The 25,097-nt window shown below is 39.2% G+C and overlaps 1 protein-coding gene across 1 annotated transcript in view; it reads right to left on the bottom strand.

Annotated features, from left to right (window-relative positions):
• The window catches only part of ZNRF2 (zinc and ring finger 2), a 77,799-nt gene that overhangs the window by 32,303 nt on the left and 20,399 nt on the right, over positions 1 to 25,097 (bottom strand). The window contains 1 exon segment of the mRNA XM_066240211.1: positions 371 to 466. Coding sequence (XP_066096308.1) covers positions 371 to 466 — 96 coding nt within the window.

Genomic DNA, 25,097 nt, shown 5'->3' with positions numbered 1-25,097 from the left:
GAGAAATATGAAATTTCTCATATGCTTTTGTCGTTTGTGACTTCTATTCATGAAACTTTGAAAAGAGCTCTCCTTTTTCCTTTACTTTAGTGCACTGATTTAAAGCTCGAAGTAAACTATTTGATTTTTTTCCCCAAGTATATTTCAAAATGTACCAAAACTACACTGAAAACCCTCCTAGAGGTTTGACCATCTAGGGCTCGTGGTCAGGAAACAACGGCGGCAGAGCACCGGCCGTAACTGAAAGACCAGGGGCCTCCAGGGTCAGAGACGGTCCTTCCTGGCCTTTCACAGTTGACCCGAAGCATGAAATTCATAAAGATCTAAGGTAATTCTAATTTAAAATATTATTTTAAAGCACAGGACTTACCATTATAGGTTATTCTTGGCTTTGTTAAACACATCACAAGATGTAAATCCATTTCATCTGAGGGTACAAATTTTGAGCATACAGGGCACTTAAAACCTAAAGAGTAAAAGAAAACCATGTTACTTAACTATTCTGAATATCCAACTATAAGTTTTTTATTTTTTATTTTTATTTGTTGATGTGAGAGAAGGGGAAAGAAGGGAGGGAGGAGAGAAAAACATCAGTCTGTTGTTCCACTTATTTATGCATTCACTGGTTGAGTCTCGTATGTGGCCCTGACCAAGGGCCGGACTTGCAATCTTGGTTTATCGCGACGATGCTAACCAATTCAACTACCCAGCCAGGGCCGACTATGATTTTTTTAAAAACTGGAAAATAAAGAACACTTCAAACTTCAATATTATACTTATAATAATAATATACTACCTACATGCAACTTAAAGTTTGGAAAAAAGTTTGTGACTGTGATATTTGACTTTATTTAAATAAGTTAATGAAAGTCATCCCATTTCTAATAAAATAGGTTCAAATGAGGAGAATCTGGTTCACTACAAAACTCCCCTATCTTTTTCTAATGCATAGGTCCAATCATTCTCATTTCTGATTTTTTTACATTGATCTGGACTTATGATTGTTATAGCATTGTATTCTGACCGTTCTGTGCAAATCCCCCTTCCTGGGCTGGTGTAGTACCATCTGAGTCACACGTTTTGTAGCTATAAACAGTACCTTAGAAACCTCCACTGCACTGATCTTTAAAAACTGTATATGAAGAAAGTGAACCCTTTCAGAACAGCAAAATCAGGTCTAGAAGCTAAGGCTGCTGACTTCTAGGACAGTGGCCTTTTGCCACAACATGCTACTTAACTCACAATGCAAACAGGAAACACAGCACCAACAGGGCAGATCCTCAGCCAATCTTGACACCTACATACTAGCTCGTTTCCTACAATACTCCAGCGTAGCTCTATTAAACATCAGCTGGCATATCCATTCAGCTAGGCCTGCCCCGCCCCCTGCGGGGACTGGCCCTTCCCTGCGGTGCTCGCCGTTTCCCTGCTCTCTCCAGCTCCCTCCACGGACCCCCTACCGCACTTAACACCTGACCCAAGAAAGCCTCTTCCCAGTTCACTTGAAGAACAACCAGAAGTGACACAAAGAGCTGGTCTGGGTCAATGTTTTCCTTAGAAATGTGACTGAAAAACAGTAGAAGAGGACACTGGTCAGCTGTTAAGGCTGAAGCGAGGCCGTCACATGCAGGTTTATAGAGACTGAAGTGCCCGTCCTGGCTCAACTGACAGGAGCACAGAAACTGGCGGCAAACAGAGGAAAACGGTGACTGGAGACGGTGGGGCAGATGTGCGGAGGGGTCGCGCAGAGCACCGGTCAGGAGCTGGCCCCTCCCCAGGCGCGCGCACACCGCAGGTGGAGCACCGGTCAGGAGCCAGCTCCCCCCCCCCTCGCTGCACACACTCCGGCCCCTCCCCAGGCGCGCACACACCGCAGGCCGAGCCTGATACAAGCAGGGAGAGGTTTCAGCATCATGGGCACTTCATCCAGGAACTCAACATCCTGAAGAAATAGGTGGTTTTGAACAGTTTTCCACAGTATATTCAAAGCATTTAAAGAAACTAAAAATTCAGGTGGTTCTTTGTGTATTTTCTTTTCTCTCCTTAGGTTTTACTTTAGCTCTACATTAAGATATTATTATGGCCCTGGATGGACAGCTCAATTAGAGCATCGTCCTTATATGCCAAGGTTGTGGGTTCAATCCCTGATCAGGGCACATACAAGAATCAACCAGAAAATCCATAAATAAATGGAATAAATTGATGTCTTTCTCTCCATTCCTCTAAAAAAAAAATATCATTATTCAGCCCAGACTGGCAAAAACTCAAAAGTTTGACAATGCATTGTTGGTGAAGCTATGCGGAAACATACACTTTCTATCCACTGCCAGTGAGAATACAAAATTGTACAACTCCACAGAAAGTAATGTGGCAATTTCTAAATACATTACATATGTATTTATCTTAGCAACACCATTACTAGGATCTCATCCTGAAGGTGTGTTTCCAACAATCCTAAATGACACGTGCACAGAGAGGACTGTGGGAAGGTGGCGGAGCAGGGAGCACTGGAGGACTCTCTCCACACCCAGATGACCACTGTGCTGGCAGCATCTAGCTGATGTTGCTATTTTGGAACTTTAGAGTCTATGGAAGGCTAGGAATGCTCAGGGGAAGACTTGAACAGTATACCGTATTTTTCGCTCCAGAAGACGCGCCTGACCATATGACACACCTAGGATTCATATTTTTTGCTCCATAAGATACACGGGCACTTTCCCCTCCACTTTTTGGGGAAAAAAGTGCATCTTATGGAGCAAAAAATATGGTACTGTGGTTAATTTTAGCTCTCAGCACAGGAGCAGCTTCCCTCTGCACCCCAGCCACGTGACGGGCAGCGAGGCGCTCGTTCCTGGAGCGGCGTGCACACCACTTACAGAAGCCACGGTGCGCAGGAAGGCTGTGTCCTTCAAATACAGGGAACCTGCGCCCTGACAGCTGACGGCGGCTTCTGGCCCCGGAGGCACAAAGAGAAGGGCAGTCGCGGCTGCTGGACCACCTTCCACTGTTTGAAACTCCTCCCACCCTGGCTGAAAAGACTTCAGTCCCAACTTTCATCTACAACTGCTTACGAGTCTCCAAGTGAGAACCCCAGACCCTACCAATTGATCCCCATCTACTCCTAGAACATTTAGAGATTGTTTAATTAAGTCATACACAGTAATTTACTGGGGCACTGCAAAATAGCCCAAGATCAGAAACACATCACAGATCTAGTGAATAGAGCATTATTCATCTACACAATGGAGTACTATGCAGTTATAAATTAGGAAGGTCTCTATAAACTGATAGAGAGAGGTATTCAGGCTTTATTAAGTGAAAAAAGCAATATGAAAAAGAATGTACATTATGCTACCTATCGTGAAAAAAAGAACAGTAAATGAGAACACATGTATATGTGTATATCTGCAAAAAGAAAAAGAAGGAAAGGTAAACTTCAAAACTAAGATTTACATACATGTTACCCACAGGTGTTGAGAATGTGGTGAAAAACAGGGAAGGAGTATAATACAGTTTTTGACTTTTGAATAATGTTAATGATATAAGAATTCAAAAATAAGAAATAGAGAAGGATTAGGAGAAAATCCCTATTAAAATTAAATGGAAACAAATGAACCAAACTATATACCAAATAGAAACAAAGACACACACACACACACCTGGCCTGTGGTGGCACCGCTGTGGACAGAGCGTCAACCTGGATGGAATGCTGAGGTTGCTGGTTCAAAACCCTGGGCTTGCTCTGTCAAGGCACATACGACAAGCAAGCACTGAACAACTAAAGTGAAGCCACTATGAGTTGAAAGTTCTCACTCCTCCCACCCTCTCTATAAAGTTAACAAGTAAAATCTTTAAAGAAAAAAAAGAAAAATAGACACAGACACAGCTCAGTCCAGTAAAAGAGACTAAAAGCAACAACACCTCAATAGCAAAAACAGACCCAGCCCCCAGATCTTGGGTTTTGTAAATATTATTCTGCTATGAAAAGAAGCCAAGGCTCCCTGGAGAACGGCCTGGCTCCAGGTCTGGGGCAGGGGAAATACTAGATGAGCCTAGAATGTCGTGGTGTGCCAGACTAAGGACATGCTCAAGCACTGATGTGAACACATAAAAAGGCACAAGAGCCAGCTTGAAAGGGGCTTCTTGTCAAATTGGGATAACCTGAGAATCAAAAGGATAATAACATGATAGACTACAGCAGGGGTCAGGAACCTTTTTGGCTGAGAGAGCCATGAACGCCACATATTTTAAAATGTATTTCTGTGAGAGCCATACAACGACCCATGTACATGACACATTATCCAATAAAAATTTGGTGTTGTCCCAGAGGACAACTGTGATTGGCTCCAGCCACCTGCAACCATGAACATGAGCGGTAGGAAATGAATGGATTGTGATACATGAGAATGTTTTATATTTTTAACATTATTTTTTTATTAAAGATTTGTCTGCGAGCCAGATGCAGCCATCAAAAGAGCCACATCTGCACGAGCCATAGGTTCCCGACTCCTGGACTATAGTATTTTAAATTTAAGAAGAAAGCAAAAGTACATAATAATAACACATTCTCAAAGAATCAAGCCAATATCACTTAATTAACAAAGAAAGGTACTTTTAAAATGGAGAAATTGGCTGATAACACCTTAAACAAATTTCAAACTTAGTATCACCAACAAAAGGGCAAGATAACATGTCTCCCCTATGTAATTCACTGATGACATGATACTTATATTTCTGTAAAATATATTTTGAGCCTAATTAGGAGGGAATTTTTTAACAGCCTCCAACATATAATTTATGCACCAAAACAAATTAATAGAAAAAGGTACATGATAAAACAGTCAATGCAGTTAACAAGAAAACTTCAGCATTGCCAACCCCCCAAAATCTTATGATTAATTATAAGATATTTTTCAATATATCTTATATACATAATCAATATATACATAATCATGTATATTTTTCTTTTTTTTTTTTTGGTTTGTTTCTATTTGTTTTGGTGTTTATCTCATATGTTGAAAGTTTTTTCCAAATTTCCTCAATTGTCCCAACAATTCAAAATGATACTGCCCCCATAGAAAAAGAACGGTAGGCCAGAGAAGCAACCAAAGCTCTCGATAATTAAACTTCTGATAGACATTAAAAATTCAAATAGACAGAATATTAACTTGAGGTAATAATGATACCAAATGAAAATAATAATTAACATTTACTGTATAACAGGAAATTATCTAAGCAATTGGCTGAATTTACTCATTTATCCCCACATCCTTTGAGTTGTGTACTAACAAGAACCCTAATTTAGATGAAAAACAGAAAGGGTAAGTAATCTATACAGTCACATAGCTAGAGATTGGCAATGCCAGAATTCAAACAGACCTTCCAGCCCCAGAGCCAAAGTCCTATACACATCTTTTTTAACCTCCCAGGAAGTAGAACCAACAGCCAAATAAGAGAGTAAATAATGAAATCACAAGATCAATCCAGGTGGTTTAATTTTCATTTTTTCCCCCAAGTAAGAGGAGGGGACAGAGAGAGACAGACTCCCACAGGCTCCCTGACCGGGACCCACCCAGCAACTCCCGTCTGGGACTGATGCTCTGCCCATCTTGGGCCATGCTCCCCAGTGAGCTATTTTTAGCACCTGAGAAGGAAGCTCCACAGAGCCATCCTCAGCACCCGGGGCTGATGTGCTCAAACCAATTGAGCCATGGCTGTGGGAGAGGAAGAGAGAGGGAGAGGGAAAGGGAAAGGGGAGGGGGGCGGTAGAAAAGCAGTTGGTCACTTCTCTTGTGTGTCCTGACCAAGAATCAAGCCCCAGACATCCAAACACAGAACTGACGCTCTACCACTGAGCAAATCAGCCCGGGCCTCAATCCAGGTGGTTTAACATCCAACCAACTACAAAGAGACTTAAGAGGAAGAAACTATCAAAGATATAACTTCCCAAACTAGAGTTAATGAGTATTGTGGACACAAAAGGGGTTCTATAATAAAATGACAAATCCAGTTAAGTAATTGACCTGATCATAAATTCCTAACTGGGCAGTCACACCTCAGGTCTGTAACTTCTTTAGTAAAAGGTTTATCTTTGCCTTGAGCAAGCCTTGTTCACTGTGCACATCTAGGTTAACACACCTTTGAGATGCCCAAGTAATCCTCTTTATCAGACCCCTGAAGCATAACCACCCTCAAGAGAGCACATAATCTTACCTATCTGTAATCCAACCCCCACTATGGTTTCTCCCACTTCATGTAACCTTCCTTACTTTTCCGCAATTCAAATGTATAAAAGAAACTGCAAAACTGTTATTCTCCACAGCATTTGAAATCATGTTTCCTGACATTGTCGTTTGGCTCAAATAAACATAAAAATTCTCTACAGGAAATGTCTCACATCAACAGTACACAGGCTAAGAGAATGTACCAAAACAACAAATGAAAATAGCCACACCAAGGCACACTACTATGAAGTAACAAAGCTTCAGAGACAAAGAGCCAAGTCTAGTGTTTTAAAAAGAAAAATGATCGATATAAAATATCTAGAACAGTTTCTCAGACTTTTTAAATATTTTGTCTTTCATGATATTAATATTTTTGGAGTCCAATTATTTTTCAGAATCAGAGTAGCATTAGTCTTCTGATCAGTAACATCTGAAAGAAGACAAGTGAAGCAGTAATTTCAAAATTATGAAAGAAAATTATTTCATGTAGACTATTACATATTCACACTTAATGATTAATACATTTTCCCCAATAGGTAAAGCATCAAGAACTTCCTTCTTGGACACACCCTGAGAAACTTCTGAAACATGTACTCCACTAAAACAAGGGAGCAAACAGAAGAGAGAAAAACAAGGAGAAAGACACCAAGTTCAAGGAAACCAGATCTCATATAGGAGACAGTGCTACTGGGAAGTCCTTGGATAACTGGGCAGCGTCTAAGAAGGTATGAGTTTGGACTGGGAGGCAGAGGAGGGGAGGGGAGGACTCGGAAGAGGAGGGAGGGGAGGGGAGAGGTAGAAAGAAAACGAAGTGAACTGATCAAGTTTCTTTTTTTTTTTTTTTCTGTTCTTACCTTTCCCTGGGAGAGGTTTGAATAACCTCTATAACAGATGAGGAAACCGAAGCTCAGAAAAGTTGCAGACTTTCAAGTCTACTGTTTTTCCCACTGCATAGTTCTTGTCCCCAGGGACTACTCACTGGACCAGCCTCAGTCATAGCCCCCTCAATGCCCCAGCTCTCCGAGGAGCGAGGCCTGCAGAGCTTAGAGACCCTGTCTCACGCATCCTGAGGTCCAGCTCTAAGGAGGGAGAGTGCTCATTGAGGACAGATGGAGGATGGATTGAAACTGCAACTGTCTGGAAAGCTGACCCCAGGGCCCAGCACCCGAGCACTGCGTGGGGAAGGCTTGGGGTGGTCACAGCCCACTTCTTCAGTGCCCCTTGTGTTTGGGGCTCAGAGGCAGCAGCACCAGGTGAGGAAAGACTATGAATTGGGTCAGGGCAAGTCTTTGCTGGCCACAAAGTAAATAAAACATAACAGGGAGCTGGGGTCCTAGGACTTTTCACCTCCCTATTCTCTCATGGGGGTCGGGGGGGTGTGCCCTAAAGGCTGGGTAGCCTAATAGTTAAGGTCCTGGGTCATGGAGTCAGACTTGGGATGAAATCCAGGCTCTGACACCTATCAACTGTGATATCTTGAACAAATTATATGTCCTTTCTGAGCTTTAGTTTTTGTATCTATGAAACAGACTAATGATCCCTAACCCCAGAATTAAATGGAACATGTCAGTGCTTGACACAAAGTAAGCACGTAATCAACAACTATCATCATTACTATCTTTATGGGTCCCAATCTTCTAAAAGAGAAAGGAAAGAAAGAGACATTCCAAGGTCTTACAACTAGCAAATGGCAGAGCTGGGCACGGAATTTACAACCCATGGCTCTTCTGTTAGTGTTCCTCCCCCATAGTATACTGGGGGATGACTGGCACCAGGACTAGGATCAGGACAGCTCAGAAAAGTCTACCCAGAACCTCAAACTCCTGTTCAGACCCCCCAGTCAGCAACCCTACCTGTTCCTCCCTGGCCTAGGCCCTACACACTGAGATGGCTCCACTCATAGGGACAATTCCAAACCAACGAAAAGCCAGAAGATGCGAGAGTCACAGAGCACAAGGGAACTGAGCCAAGAGGTGCGGACCAGAACAGAAACCCATCTCCAGGCAGAGGCCGCCTGGACTCACACAGGCCCACCCAATCCTCTACACCACAGGCAGACCCAGCCCCCTTCAGGCCCGCTGACCACGCGGGTCCTGAGCTGGTGACTCAGTTTCTCTTCTGTCAAGCAGGACTTGGACACGTTCTTCCCCGTGCACCTGCCTCTTGACTCACCTTGGTATTTCCCGAAGGAAGGGTGGTGCAGGGTGCAGGCCTCGCTCCTGGCTCGGACCCTCCGGGCCGAGTGCAGTCCGCTCTGACCCGACCCTACTCCCTGGACACCCTATACCCACCCATTCCCCGGGGCCGCAGTCTCCTGGGGACCAGCCCTGTCTGCTGCACTATTCCAGGCCGAGCGCCCCTCCTGCCTCTGCCTCCCCTCCCCCCACGCCTGCTCCCACCCAGGGTTCCTCGGAGGCGCCTCGACCGGGTCGCGGAGAGGGAAGAAGGACTTGAAGAGGGGGGTTCCGGTTCCGGTCCCACCTGCATCTCGGTCCCCGTGGTGAGCTCTGGCAGCGGTGGCGGCAGCTCCCGCTCCCTGCCCCCTCCCCAAGTTTCTTAATATACAGTGGTACCTTGAGATACGAACAGATCAACTTACGAATTTTTAAGGTACGAGCTGCTACTCGGTCTGTATTTTTGTTCAAGATCTGAGCAAAATTCCGAGATACGAGGCGTGATTTGGAAAGCTGCTGATAGTTGGGGCATTGGCACACAGGTCCAGTATCGGCAGTTTGATGTACGAGTTGACTGACTTACGAGCTCGGTTACAGAACAAATTAAATTTGTATCTCAAGATATCACTATATTTAATCATGGGTAAAACACTATTGTATTCAGACAGTTTTATAATACGTTGGCAAGTTTGAAAAGAACTGATAGGAAAATAGACCATTAAGTAAGCATAAAGGACTAGGCAATTACTATGAGACAAACACATCAAAAGAAAAATAATTCAGAATTCATAAACATCGAGTATCAGTTTAAACAAATCAGCATTTAAAAAGACACTCAATACAATAAAAAAATAATAAATAACAATCAAGTGGATTTATTCCAGGAGCACAAGGATGGTCCAACATATGTAAATCAATAGATAATATATCACATTAACAAAAACAAAGGACAAAGATATGATCCTATCAATAGATGTAGAAAACGCATTCAATAAGATATAACATCCATTTATGATTAAAACATTCAATAAAATGGGTACAGAAGGAAAGTACCTCAACATAATAAAGGCCATATATGACAAAGCCTCAGCCAATATCATACTCAGTTGTAAAAATCAGAAGACTTTCCCTCTAATATCAGGAATAAGACAGGGATGCCCACTCTCTCCACTCTTATTGAACATAGTTCTGGAATCCCTAGCCAAAGCAATCCGGCAAGATAAAGAACTGAAAGGCATCCATTTTGGGAAAGAAATAAAGGTATCCCTTTTTGTAGATGATGTGATTCTGTAGATAGAAAAGTTCACTACACTCCACCAAAAAACTATTAGAAACAATAAACAAATACAGTAAAGTCACAGGATACAAAGTCAATATACAAAACTCTACTGCTTTTCTACATGCCAACAATAAAACATCAGAAATTGAATTAAAAAAAAATTCCTTTTACAATTGCAACATAAAACATAAAATACCTAGAAATAAATTAAGAAAGAATGTGACAGGCCTATATACTGAAAACCACAAAGTATTATTAAAAGAAATTGGAAAAGATACAATAAAATGAAAAAATATTCCATGTTCGTAAATTGGAAGAATCAGTGTAGTTGATTGGCTGTATTACCCAAAGCAATATACAGATTTAATGTAATCCCATTAAAATCCTAATGTAATTTCTTAAAGAAATAGAACAAAAAATAATCAGATTGGCATGGAACCACAAAACAACCCAAGTAGCCAAAGCAATCCAAAAACGAAGCTGGAGGTATCACAATACCTGACTTCAAATTATATTACAGAGCCACAATAATCAAAACAGCATTGTATTGGGCAGAAAAACATATACCAATGAACAGAACAGAAAGCCCAGAAAAAGCCCATGTGTATATGAGCAAATAATTTTTGACAAAGGAGCCAAAAACACACAATGGGGAAAAAAAGCCTCTTCAATAAATGGTGCTATGAAAATTGGAAAGCCATATGTGGAAGAATGAAACTTGACTAGTCTGTCCCCATGCACAAAAATCAATTCAAAATAGATCAAAGATCTAAATGTAAGATTTGAAACAATAAATTACACATAAGCAAGCATGGGTACTAAACTTATGGACTTTGGCTATAGAGAGTATTTTATGAATTTGACCTCAAAGGCAAGAGAAGTAAAGGCAATAGTAAGAAGTAAAGAGAATTAATGAATGGGACTATATTAAACTAAAAAGCTTCTGCACAGCCAAAGAAACTGACAAAACAACAAGAGAGCAAACTAAATGGGAGATGATACAGTATTCACACACAGCAGCTCTGACAAGGGGTTAATATCCAGAATATAGAAATAACTTACAAAGCTCAACAAACATCCAATTAAAAAACGGGGAGGACATGAACAGACACTTCTCATGAAGATATGCAAACAACAAATACATAGATGAAAAGTTGCTCACCTTCGCTAGCTATTAGAGATACGCAAATCCAAACTACAGTGACATAGCACTTCACACCTGCTAGGCTGGCTGTTATGAACAAGACAGGTAACAAATGTCGGAGAGGCTGTGGAGAAAAAGGAATCCTCATTCACTGCTGGTGGGAATGTAAACTGGAACAGCCTTTATGGAATTCAGTGTGGCGGTTCCTCAAAAAACTTAAGAACAGAGTTACCATACGACCTAGCAATCCCTCTACTAGGTAGCCATCCCGAACAGTCAAAAACACTTGTATGCAAAGACAAAGCGTCCCCACGTTCACAGCAGCATTCTTCATGGTGCACAGCTGTACAGGCCCACTAGCCTCCAGGGCCCTAGATTAACACAGAAGTCAGATGAAGAGCAAAAAGAGTCATACTATAAATTTCAAAATAATTACTACAATAAACTCTAACCACTATAGTTAGTTAACTGTTTACATTCCTTGGCTTAAAGCAAAACAGAAAAACCTGTACAGGCCATAACTAAAATTCTCAATAAGCTTGATGGCCCCAAAGAGTTCGCTTATTTATGTTTCCAATTCCCTTCAGTTGCAGAAAACTTATGACCAAAGTTTGATAACTAGCTTTAGACACAGTATAAACTTGGGTAGAGTCTATATGCTTATAATTGTTTGTCACTTGTTTCTGTAAGATATACATATTGCTCCTAACATATTTTTTACTTGTTGTCTTACCATGTTTTAGCTATTCTAAGAACTACTTACTAAAAGTTCAGTGAATTTTACTAAAACTGTCTCTTTTTAATGTAAACAAAAACAAAATTACTGCTTTTAATTCGTTACCAGATTTCATTAAACTTAAAATTTATTCAAGTACAAGCAGTTAGTCTTATTGAGAGTGTCAAATGTCTTTAGAACTTTCAAATAAAAATATTCCACTGAAAAATATATTCCACTGAACTCAAAAACATAAGGAATGATTTTAAAACATATCTTCTCCATGTTTCATATCAAGATATTTACCAATTTCGCAGTACCATGTGAAAGCAGAGTGATTAACAAAGAATATTCACTGAATGACCAACTCCATCTTCCCTCTAACATTGTGTCTCTCGCCCAAATCCGAAGATGAAGTGTGGAGTTCTCTCCACAATTCTCTCCCTAGTGCTCAGACTCACAAGGGCAGCTCAGAACAGCTGGAGAAATGAGTTTCCAAGCACAGCTCATTGTGTTTCTCCCCCCCACCCCCATGCACGGGTACATGAACACTCACGTGTCGCAGGGAGATTTTACTAGGCTGTTAACAGAATGAAATCTAAATCAAAGACAACAAAATATATAAAATCATTCTCTAGCAAGTAGATGATGGGGTACAGACCACAGGGTTGAAAAGGCAGAAATTTCAACATTTTAACTTTCTTCATGTAAATCTGGACTAGTTATTTCTGTTCCTGTTTCAGGTAAAACTTATCTTTAGTTGATTTAACGTTCCATTCAGCTACAGAAGTATGAGAAGCCAACATAATTAGGCACATCTTCTTCTGACAATCATAGTATAAATTCTCCCTGTTGGTCAAATAAGTTTGTAAAATATGATTTTCATATTTGCTCGCTAATAGTTTGCATTGAGAGTTGGGCAGCGCCAGGTATATGAGGTCTGTGAAATTGCAAATTACCTTCCTGCTTAGGAAGGGCCACTGTTTCGCTGTTTGCTGGAGAGGTTTTTGCACCAGAACATTCTGAAAAGAAGAGGCAGAGAAAGAAGCCACATTTGCAGAGAATGCAGAGTGCTGAAGGAGAAGCCATGTTGGCAGGGAAAGAGAAGGTGTGCAGATGGGGAACCAGAGTTGAGGGCCTTTGCGAGCGCCACTGAGACTGGAGTGGCCTTTGATGCTAGGAGGAACTGGAGAATGTGTGAGGGCTTTGGGAGCCCTGAGTGAAATAGAAGTGTTTTCCCTGTGTGTTTGCTTGTTAGCCAGTGTGAGACTTTTTTTTTCCCAGAGACAGAGAGAAGGATAGATAGGGACAGACAGGAACGGAGAAAGATGAGAAGCATCAATCATCAGTTTTTCGTTGCGACACCTTAGTAGTTCATTGATTGCCTTCTCACATGTGCCTTGACTGGGGGCCTTCAGCAGACCGAGTAACCCCTTGCTCGAGCCAGCCACCTTGAGTCCAAGCTGGTGAGCTTTGCTCAAACCAGATGAGCCCGCGCTCAAGCTGGCAACCTCGGGGTCTGGAACCTGGGTACTCCGCATCTCAGTCCAATGCTCTATCCGTTGCGCCACCACTTGGTCAGGCCCGGTGCAAGATCGTTTTTTGGCTCCACTGTTTCTTTACCAGCTGTCCGAATTTAGAGAAGCAGCATGTGCATGGCCACAACAGCCACGACTACTGGCCATACACTCCCTAACAGACCCTAAAAATATGGCTTTTGAAGAACAGGAAAAAATATATATCACATTCTTAGAGGGCTTACTTTTTAATAAAATCCTAAAATTTTTTATGGGTGCTTTGTTTCTAAAGGAGATAATCTTTTATTACTCATCCTGATCAACTAAATCTTAAAATCTTTATAGATCTCATCCACTCACATGGAATTAAAGACTAAATAGAATCTCCCCAAGAATAGGCACTTAGAACAAAGAAGTGAAAGAAGAGGTTAGTATCTAACTGGCAGAGCTGGAAGAGCAAGAGAAAGTACACACAAGGACCTGAAGTCAGGCTAAAGCAGAGCTATAGGAGGATGGGTGGGAAAACAGGACAAAGCAAAGAGTAAAAATAGTATATCCTCTTTTCTACAGTTGTGTTTCCTTTCTCATTGTACTCTGTACTATCCAAAATGAAAATGTATTTTATTTGGAGACATAAGAAATGTTGAAAGAATACTGGGCCACAGATAATGTACAGGGACAAGGTAGGCAAAACATCTAAATGTAGCTTTAGAATTAGATTTAAAATATAAATGTATTTTGTGCCATGCTACTTGTATCTTACATTTATATGAGTTAACCTACCTTTGCCCATGTACTAATGGGAAATGTGAGGAGACAAAAATAATAATTAAAACAAAAAAAAATACACTTTAAATAGCCAGATATTTTTTTTTCTTTGATTTCATATATTTTGTTATGCATTGGTAAAGTATACATGTGTTTTTCTTAATTAAAAACATGTCTTTTTCATAATTTAGGATGGTTTGGGTACGTTTCACAGGGCTAGAATGGATTAAATCTATTTCTTTTTTATTTATAATAATTTTATTTTTTTAATGGGGTGACATCAATAAATCAGGATACATATATTCAAAGATAACAAGTCCAGGTTATCTTGTCGTTCAATTATGTTGCATACCCACCACCCAAAGTCAGATTGTCCTCTAACCAGATATTTTTAAAGTAACAATTAGGTTGCTTCCGTAGCTTGGCTCCTGTAAATAATGTTGCAATGAATGTAAGGATGCATCTATTTTGTTGAATTAGTGTTTTGGGTATCTTTAGCTAAGTGGGATTGCTGGGTCCTTCTTTGTCTCTTGTTACAGCCTCTGTTTTAAAGTCCATTTTATTTGATGTAAGTATTGTTATCTCCAGCGTTTTTTCATTTCCATTTGCATGAAATATTTTTTCCCCATCCTTTACTTTGTTTTTGTACGTCTTTTACTCTGAAGTGGGCCTCTTGTAGGCAGTATCTGTCTTTTGATTGGGGCATTTAATCCATTTGCATTTGAAGTAATTGTTGATAGCTATATAGTTACTGCCATTTTATTATTCACTAGCTGTACCCGGCCACGCGTTGCTGTGGCTCAGTCTGGTTAAATGGAAAAGAAAGAAGAGAAAGCGCACGTTTCTGATATGTTTAATTTTACAATGCTTGTGGGTATATAATATTTTTTGCTGTTCTATTGTCTGTGCAGATATAGAGATTATCTGGTTTGCCAACTCTAGAACACGCAACATATAATTTGTCCACGTGAGAAGCAATCCGTGTCTAGATCTAAACCGCACAATTCTAAAGATTGGCCCTGAGCTTTGTTGATTGATGGTGATTGCAAACACCAATCAAATTGGGAACTGCCATCTCTTAAATTGAAATGGCATATCCATTGGAATCACAGGAATGCGAGGAATGAGGACATCTTCACCTTTGAAAGGTCCTGTCGAGATTGTTGCTTCTACGATGTTGCTTATTAATTTTTTTACTGCAAACTGCGTGCTGCTGCAAAGCTTTGGCTGGTTGATATTTCGCAACATGATAACTGGCACACCAATTTTCAATTGCAGTACGTGCCATGGCATCCCTGGCAGATCGAGTGAATTCAAAAATTCTGTTGGCTAATTAACCGCTTCATCTGCTTCCATAACAGTGTAAACGGACTTGTGACTGCCTGGCTTTGAATGTTAGACTGAATAATATTATTGTTAAGTTCATAGACGTCTTTGTTCTTGGCCACAAGAATAGCTCGTTCGCTCAGCCAATCGTGATTCTTATAATTGGTTTGAATATTGGGAAATACTTTTTCAACCAATTTTTTTTTTGAAGACTAAATTGCGGAAGTTATGAGGCAACAAAATTCGTCCTGAGGTCAGATCAACCAGCACCTTTCCGTTCCCAATTTCCAGCAATTGATGTGAGAATATCTCAGCTGATCGATGGTTTTGCAGCTGGACATGCATATTTGTAGTTAATTTTAATGTCTTGACGTGTCGCCACAAAGTAGAGTATTTCAGGCAAGCATTTATTTCATCTGCTGGTGTTGATCGAGGAATTACAGGTAATGTTTGCCTGAAATCTCCTGCAAGCAATATTAATGCGTTCCAAAATGGTCTGATTTTTCCACGCAAATCTTGCAATGATCAATCAAGAGCCTCAAGCAATTTTTTGTGCGCCATTGTGCATTCATCCCAAACAATAAGTTTGCATTTCTGCAATACTTTTCCCATGCCAGATGCTTTGGAAATGTTGCACACGAGAGTTTCAATGAATTGCATGTTCAATGGCAATTTCAAAGCAGAATGAGCAGTTCTTTCACCTGGTAGCAATGTCGCTATTCCAGACGACGCAAGAGCTAAGGTTATGTCATTTTGGGATCGAATTGCTGCCAGAATCAATCTAATTAGGAACATTTTACCAGTTCCTCTTGGCACATCTAAGAAGATTTCTCCAACCCCGTTGACAGTTTGTATTATTTGATCATAAATGCCTTTTTGCTCAAGCGTTAGCTTGGGAATATTTGATTGCACATATGACAAAAGATCACCCATGTTGTAATTTTGTTCACGACGCAATTCTACATCGAACGAAGCAGCAGCAGATCGATTTAGTGATGGCATTCCCAATTGATTGAGAACTTTGTTTGCTTCGTTGTAGATTTCTGCTGTGAAATCCATGTTCATATTTGAATTTTCCTTGCGTATTCGATGGAAATATCTTCAGCCATGGGCGATCTATATTTCTCCCATAACATTGAAATGGAATCTTAAAATATTTAGTATAGTGTGTGTTGCTTTTACATCCAACAGATGGTGCTGTTTTTCAAAAAAAGCATGTTTTTACCTGTCACAGGTGTGACATCTACATAATAGTAGCTATATAAAATCATAAAAACGCGTGTATTCAAATGCAACGTCGTGTCAAAATTTCAAAGCAATTGGTGAAGAATTTTCAGATATTAAAGATTTTGAACAAACGAACATTTACATTTTTATTTATATAGAAGATATCTTTGTTCTTAAAGAAGTTCATTTAACATTTCTTGTTATACTGGCTTGGTATAAACTCCTTTCGCTTTTTCATATCTGGGAAGCTCTTTCTGTTCTTCAGTTTTAAATGATAGCTTTGCTGGGTAGATTCGTCTTGATTTTAGGTCTTTGCTTTTCATCACTTTGAATATTTTGTGCCAATCTCTCCGGATCTGCAAAGTTTATGTTGAGAAGTCAGTTGACAGTGTTATGGGAGCTCCCTTCTAAGTGACTGCTTTTCTTTGCTGCTTTTAAGATCCCTTCTTTGTCCCTGACCTTTGGCATTATATAATAATTATGTTTTGGTGTGGGCCTCTTAGGGTTCATCTTGTTTGGGGCTCTCTGCGCTTGCTGGACTTGTATATCTACTTCATTTTCCAGGTTAAGAAAGTTTTCCATTATTATTTCTTCAAATAGGTTTTCAATTCCTTGCTTTCTCTCTTCTCATTCTGGTAATCCTATGATAGGAATATTGGTATGCTTGATGTTATTATCTCAAGGGCCCCTTAAACTATTCTCATTTTTTTTTAATTTTTTTCTTTTCGCTGTCCTGATTGGGTGTTTTCTGCTATCTTGTTTTCCAAATTGCTAATTCAATTCTCTGATTCATCTAAGTGTCCATCAACAGATAGATTAAAAAAATGATACACATACAATGAAAAATACTTAGTAAAATGATACACATACAATGAAAAATACTTAGCCACAATAAAAGAATGAAATCTTGCCATTTGCAACAACATGGATGGACCCAGAGGGTATCATGCTAAGTGAAATAAGACAGAGAAAGACAAATACCATATGATCTCACTTATATGTGAAATCTAAAATCAAAACAAAATAGAAACAAGCTCATAGATACAGAGAACATTTAGATGGTTGCCAAGTGGGAGGGGGACTAGGGGAACAGGTGAAAAGGGGGAAGGGATTAAGATGTGCAAATTGCCAGTTATAAATCAGTTACAGGGATGTAAAGTACAGTATAGTAAATATAATCAATATTATAACTATGTATAAACATCAGATGAGTACTAGGACTTAGGGTGATCATTTCGTAAGTTATACAACTGTTTGATCATTATGCTATACACTTGAGAAACTAATATATTACATGTAAACGGCAATTGAAAAATAAAAAATTAGTTTAAAAACAATACCAGGTTAAACAAATAGTATCCCTTAAATATTTGTTTTCCATTAAAAGTAATAGGGCTTTGATTTTGCAAAGATTCTTTACATTCATTCACAAGTGTGTGTATTTAACATATTTTTCATAAATACTTCATCTTTTACCAAATAACTGTTTTCAGAGATCTAATCAAATGCAAAATGTACATAACAAAATTTGATAGGATTTTTAAAATGCTCTTTTAGCAACTGGGGCTTTAAAATCTTAAATATTTAGCTAGTAGTATTTTCTGTTACTGTTAATAATTTAATTTTTTTTACATCCACCATGACAAATGAAGAGGTAATTATGAAGACAACATATATTAACAGCTTAGTATCATAATCAAAATAATGTTCATTGTAGGCATTGTGCATCTGACTGTAATAAGTATTGCTTTTAAACAGATAAAACTCTGCTCACCATGTCTGTACTCAAATAATCAGACCCAATGTTGCCAGTAATTCCCAATACCACACATACGTAATTTAATGACTTATGACTCACCATGTCAAATTTAATGTTGAATTAAAGGCCTGGTTCTGTCAGAGTTTTTAAGTTTAGTAGAAGATGTACAATCACTAATATATATATTACAAGAACTAAAAGAGATGCCGACTATCACGTACAAAGCAAGTTACCAACTGCTACACTATGACCCAACTCTACTTTTTTAACAGACATGTATTCAGTATGATAAAAGTTATTAACTTCCTTCCCCATAGGGGCTGACCTCAGGAAACTACTTCTCATTGGTATGGTGTTAATTACCTTCCTAAAGATACAGTTCTTCCGGGAATTCACTCTACATTAAATATTTCCCTAGCTATATTGAGCTTGCTGATAGTTCCTTGTTTTTATGTGTATTCCTGTCTCTTGGGTCTCCCCAAACTCACAAATGCAAGGATCAAATAACAGCATTATAGACTTAATGATTTATTATCCCTCAGAAATAAAAGCCAATTTGCTATTTACCTTGAAAGTTTCTTATAAATAAACTGTACTTAAAGTAACTCTGGCAAAGTATGGCCTGTGGGCTAAATGCAGACCACTACCTGCTTCTGTATAGCCCTGAGTCAAGTACAGTTTTACATTTTTAAATAGAGGTAGAAAAAAAGAAACCCAAACAATATTTTATAACACATGAAAATTCGATGAAACTCAACTTTCACTGTCCACTAACAAAGTTTTATTGGAACACAGCTACATGCGTGCATTTACAGGTTTTCTATAGCTGGCTGCAGACTGCAAAAGAGATAACAGATCAAATGGCCTGCAAAGCCTAAAGTATTTACTATCAGGCCCTTTACTGGAAGTTTGCTGATCCCTGGAGTCATTAAAAATTGTTCAAAATGTCTGAACATTTGTTTTAAAAGGGGAAAATAGGAAAACTCCTTTGAAAAAATTTGGTTATGACAAAAACACTGTAAGCAGCCAACGAACTTAATTTAAAAATGGAGTCTATGAAAGAGCTGAGGAATCAGGATGAAGTTTTAGCAAGGCCAGTATTAATATGAGCACTGCTTCCCTGCAGCCACCCTGGTCATTCTGAATGCATTCCCAACGGGAGACATTGCACCTCCCAGGTACCTATCAAATTCCTCTCACACTCCCCCACTTCTAGACAGCCCTCACCACTCTGTATCTAGCTACTGTATTTTCTTCTTGGACCTGCAGTTAGTTACCTCTATACACGTGTTGTATGTAGCCTACCACTCCCAAAACTGTTTTTATAGGCCATCTTCAAAACACAACTCTGATTATGTCACTCTTTGCTTAATACACACTCACACACACACATACTTTTTATTCATTATCTAAAACCTTGCATTATCTGTTCCCTCTCACCTCCATGTAGCCTCCTCTCTTCCAACCACCAATTGACATTAAAATATATATATATATTTATATATATATATATATATATATATATAGGCCATGCTACATATCTACAGCTTCCTGATTACCATGGGTTAGTATTTAACTGCATTACTATAATGCAGAAATTACTGGGCACCTTTTGTGCTGTGTAACTACATGCAATGTTGGAATATTTAATTTTTGCCTTCTTATCTCAGTTAACGTTTTATAATGAATCAGGCAGTGAGTAATTTTGAGCATCCGTTGTACTGGTCACTGTTGGATACCTGTGAAAGTGTAAGTAACTTTCAGTGTAGACTGAGTTCTTAATTCTGCTGAGAGTTTATTTACAGTGGGACGTGATGATTCGGGTACTGAACTCAGCAAACTCAACAGCAAACCAGTGGCAGATGTGAAAGACTGTGTGCCTGGACTTTGAGAGGGTTGCTTCTAGAAATAAAGAGTCAGAATAAAGTCCCTTTTAATGATCTATCCCAATGATCAACTGGGACATCATTACACAAATTGACTTTATTCAGAGAGTAAATCTCTAAACACTCAAAATATTTTATCGCTAAATGTAAAACACAGGTTAATCAATCTGTTTATGAAACCTAAATCTTTTACTCTGTGAAATACAAACCATTCAGTATGATTATCTCACTGAATACACTGGAAGAGAGCAGAGAATGCTAAAACGCTGTAAGTTCATTCAAAATCTCACTCACAATATCCCAAATGGTAATAATTGTTTATAAACTGTGCCTTGTTTTAAAATTTTTACATTTTTAATATGTTGCTCTTTTTAAAATACAAAAGCATTTTGTAACAAGACTCGCCACGTAGAGAAAATAATATGTATTTCAGATACGTTCATTTTAGTACACGGGTGAAATGACAGGTAAATGGCTTAAACTACTTTCGAGAGCAGACAGCTGAAGCTAGTATGGCAAAGTATAATTAAGCGGTAAATGTGGGTGAAGAGCACATGAAGTTCGTTAGTCACTCTACTATTCCTCTCTACTTCTGAGTATATTTAAAAACTTCCCTAATAATATTTTTTAAAGGCTTCAGTAACTAAGAAGTCAATTTTTCCCCATTAAGTCTGAAAAGGCAAAATCCAACTACAATGAAAAGTGAATTTGGAAAATACTGCAATTCTAACTTAAAAAAGCAAACTTTCACAGCACTGTTAGAGAAGAGGCTGAGCAACAATGGCCTCCCAACGCCACCAGCCGAGAGCGGAGCCACCAGCGAGAGCGGAGCCAGCCCCGCTGGACCACCTTGAAAAGAACGCCCAAGGCATGTAGAACCTAGAGGTCGGCAGCCCCACTTCCAGGTCCAGATCCCAGGCCGTGCTCTCCAGCTGCCAGGCGCGTAAGCTTCATCTGGAGAGCTTGCTTCAGTTCCCGGGAGCCCAGGCTCTGACTCAGAGGTGAGGGAGGGACCCGTGACTGAGCATTTCTAACTCTGTGGCTCCTAGGTGACACCACTGATGCTGCTGGTCAGAGGACCACAGTGAGTTCATGTGCATCAGAATAAATGTTAACAAAATATTCACATCAGCAATGTTCTTAATAGTGAAATGAAAACAGGTATCTAACAGTGGCATGCTTAAATAAATCATGGTGTGTTAGTGGAATGATAAAAACTACCTGCAGCTACAGATGGGCAGAATATGCCACACCAAAATGGGCATCTTTGGGACATTATTCTGAGCTGTAAGGCACTTACAAAACAAATGCTCTGAGAAGCTTTCTCTAAAATCCCCTGATCTTCCTAAAAACATATTCTTCAAAAGGAACTCAATTATCATAAATGTGATTGCTCCCTGGGGTTTCATTAGCCAGGAAGACTGAATCACTGGAGAGGAGACTAGAGAGTTGACACTACACGGGGACAAACTTGGTCACAAACTATCATACCTCCCTTCCATCTGTTCCTGCAAGGGCCCATGCATCTTTCCTAAAAACCATTTCCTCTCCCTTAAGAGACCTACTTCCCCTCTCCCTTTTTCCTATTAAGATGGTACTTAAGCCTGAACTCTGGGCCATCTTGGAGAGTAATTCATTTTTTACTGGTTATCTCCCATGTATATAGCAGTATGCAACTTTAATAAACTATTTGTTTCTCTCTTGTTAATCTGTCCTTTATTACAGGAGTCTATAAATGATAAATGCAAACGGTCAAACAAAGAAAAACAAGGAAACGATTATAAAATATTAAGAACATTCTACAACAAAAAAGGTTTTATAATCAGGAAGACATAGGGAAGGGTTTCCAAGGCAGTGGCAATGTTCTATCTACTTCTAGACACAGGTAACGGTGGCAATGGTATTGATTTTGTAAAAGTACATTCTGTTGGCCCTGGCCAGATGGCTCAGCGGTAGAGCATCGGCCCGGTGTGTGGAAGTCCCGGATTCGATTCCCAGCCAGGGCACACAGAAGGGCCCATCTACTTCTCTACCCTTTCTGCTCACCTTTCTCTCTGTCTCTCTCTTCCCCTCCCACAGCCAAAGCTCCACTGGAGCAGAATTGGCCCAGGCACTGAGGATGGCTCCATGGCCTCCACCTCAGGCACTAGAATGGCTCTGGTTGCAAAGGAGCAACGGCCCAGATGGGCAGAGCATCACCCCCTGGTGGCTCCCATTGGACTCATGCGGGAGTCTGTCTCTCTGCCTCCCCACCTCTCACTTCAGAAATATACAAGAAAACAAAAAGTACATTCTGTTTGATGCATTTTTCTTATGTATATTTTCTTTGGGAAGTAATTTTCATAAAATTCTATCATCAAAGTTTACTAGTTGAATCTTAGCGCTTTAAGTATAGCCTCATCCTTTTAATCAATTAAATTTTATTTCATAATCTAAGTTCAAAAAATTAAATATTAGGTGTGGTGGTAAATGCAGATTTCATTAAAATGAAGTACAAAATTTTGAGGGAACGGTTATAACAAACAGATATTACTATGATAAAGCCTAAAAAACATATTATCTACCTTTTAAAAACACTTAAAAGGTTCAAGTTATCTTGAAATTTGAAATGAGAAATGAAACACAGAATTTGACAGAAAATATAGCAGTTACAAGTGAATGGATGAAAAGTGTCATTAATGAATGTGAATCCAATCTATAATTCTGCCCAAAGAGAATAGTAATTGTTTTTAACATTATAGAACACCTCATACTAACTGGCTAAATTTGGAAAGATCACAAATACAGTAGAAAAAATAAAAATGCAGGTGTGAGAAAGATTTTTCTCCTTCCCACCCCATTAAGACCCCCTCCCAAAAGAACACCAGCAGAAAGAGGGGGAAAGGAGAGTGCAAGCTCCAAGAAGAACATCACCATGAAACACACAGACGATGGATGTCACGTGACACAGCATGCAGGACAGGAGCCCAGAACTAGCGTTCCTCCTCTACACACACAAGGCAATGAGGAGAGCCTGAGAAACCACAGAGGCCAGCTGACGTCTACAAAGTTTTCACCGGGGGAGGTGAGGGTCGAAAAATACCTCACTGGGCCAAAAACTTTGTAAATTTTATTTAAATACTTACCATTAAACTACTGGGTCCAGGAGGAATAGGGGTAGCAGAGTAGAAAAAAGAGGGAAAACCCAATCAATACTACGAATAAAAAGTGGCAACACAATATCAACTCTAGGCACCAGAATAAAATAGCAAATAATTCAAAATATGAGGTTAGGCAGCCAACTTTCTAACAGTCTAGAGAGGTGTGCTATCAACACCCCTTCCCTTCTGCCTCTTATTCCTGTTTTGTTTATTATTTGGACATAGAGCTTCTTAACAAAAAGCAGACTTGGGAGGGCAGAAGAGAAAGTCTGTAATGTTTATAATAGACAACAATCACTATGCACCTCAAATTATGAAGGGAACCAAGAATCCTTTTCTTAAATTCTATTCTTTAGCCACTGGCCAATCCTCTATCTCAGGAAAATCATCCATTTTTATCTAAAATATATTTATACAAGTAAAGCAGCCATTTAACATTTCAGTGAATACAACAGATGGTTTTATTATTTTCTGATATGGTTGGTATCCTGAACTATTATCCTGAACAAATATAAGGTGACAACACTTAGAATCACCAGCTCACATGTACCTAAATATATACATATTATCAGAGACTGGAGTTTATTCTTCATGACTTTGTTTCAATGGCTTTTATTATTTGAAGTATTACATGTAATCTTTTACTTACTACAAGCTTTCATACCCACCATTTAAGGCAATGTATGTTTAGGAGAACTTCTTATTTTGATAATAAGGATGCAAGCTCACATTTGCAGAATACTTTACTATAAGCCAAGCAATTTGCTGCATGCTACATTATCTCATAAAATCTTCAAAGCCTCTCTATGAGGCAGGTACCACTATCACCACCACTTTAACTTTGAGACAATAGAGGTGCAGAGTTTAAATGATCTGGCTTAAGTCACAAAGACCCAAGCATAGATTCCAAAATTTAAACCATGATATTATACAGATAGTAATAAATAAGCAACTTAGAATAGTATTTTATAATGTGTCAATCTTGTTTTCTTATTCTTTTAAGTGTTGAATACATACATGATAGATAAATTTAACAAAAGTCACAAGGCTTCAGGAAAATTTCCCAACTCTCTGGTTTTCTAAAGTAGTAAAACAAAGACACCAAATATAAAACAACACTTTAATCTTACAAAAAATCAAATTCTAATCAGAAGAAAAAATACTTACAAAGTAATGTTTCTTAGTGTTAAATGGTCTACCTCATCTATACCACTGTTGTAAGAATCAATCACAAACACACACACAAACACACAGGTCCACATTAAAAAAACCCAGAAAAGTGTATTTCTATATTCCTTCTTATAATGGCTTACAAAAAGATAAATTCTGTCTGGTTATTTGTTACAAAGATTTTTCAAGGATACTTTTAAATAACAATGTTTTAAAGAACTAAGAAAACATCTGCAAAAATACAGACTACATATGAAGGAAAGCTAAATAAAAGGCATATCTTCTTTTAAGCTTCAGACAGTTTCAAAAACATCTGGGTAAAACTAGTACCTCCCCATTTCCTTAAGAACAATGAAAGCTTTGTACATAAGATTAGAGGCCCCAAACTCCAGAAAATAAGTACACTGAGCAGATGAAAGGCAATCAGCACCTCACACAGCAAAACGTTATACCCGGGGTGCCCTGGTAGATACTGAAGAACTGCTCTCCAGAGGGGGAAACCCTGACTTTGCAATATTTGCTGAGGGTTCCATGCTATTAACCGCCTGTGTCCCACCTGAAGCTCCCTGAACAGAGTCGGGAAGGCGTGAGCGGCCACACATCATTACATGGCGTTCCCACCACACAGACACAGGAGACGGCAATAACCACAAGAACACAGATAACAGGAAGATGTGATAAAATAACTATACAGTGGTAGCTTTGAGTATTACCTTTGTTCTGAATATATGTAATTTACTTAATTGTAAGTTTACATAGCTGAATTTT

The sequence above is a fragment of the Saccopteryx bilineata genome, chromosome 7, assembly GCF_036850765.1.
Source record: "Saccopteryx bilineata isolate mSacBil1 chromosome 7, mSacBil1_pri_phased_curated, whole genome shotgun sequence".
NCBI classification, from domain to species: Eukaryota; Metazoa; Chordata; class Mammalia; order Chiroptera; family Emballonuridae; genus Saccopteryx; species Saccopteryx bilineata.
The sequence above is the reverse complement of the archived record's forward strand: the minus strand, read 5'-3'. Positions and strand labels throughout refer to the sequence as shown.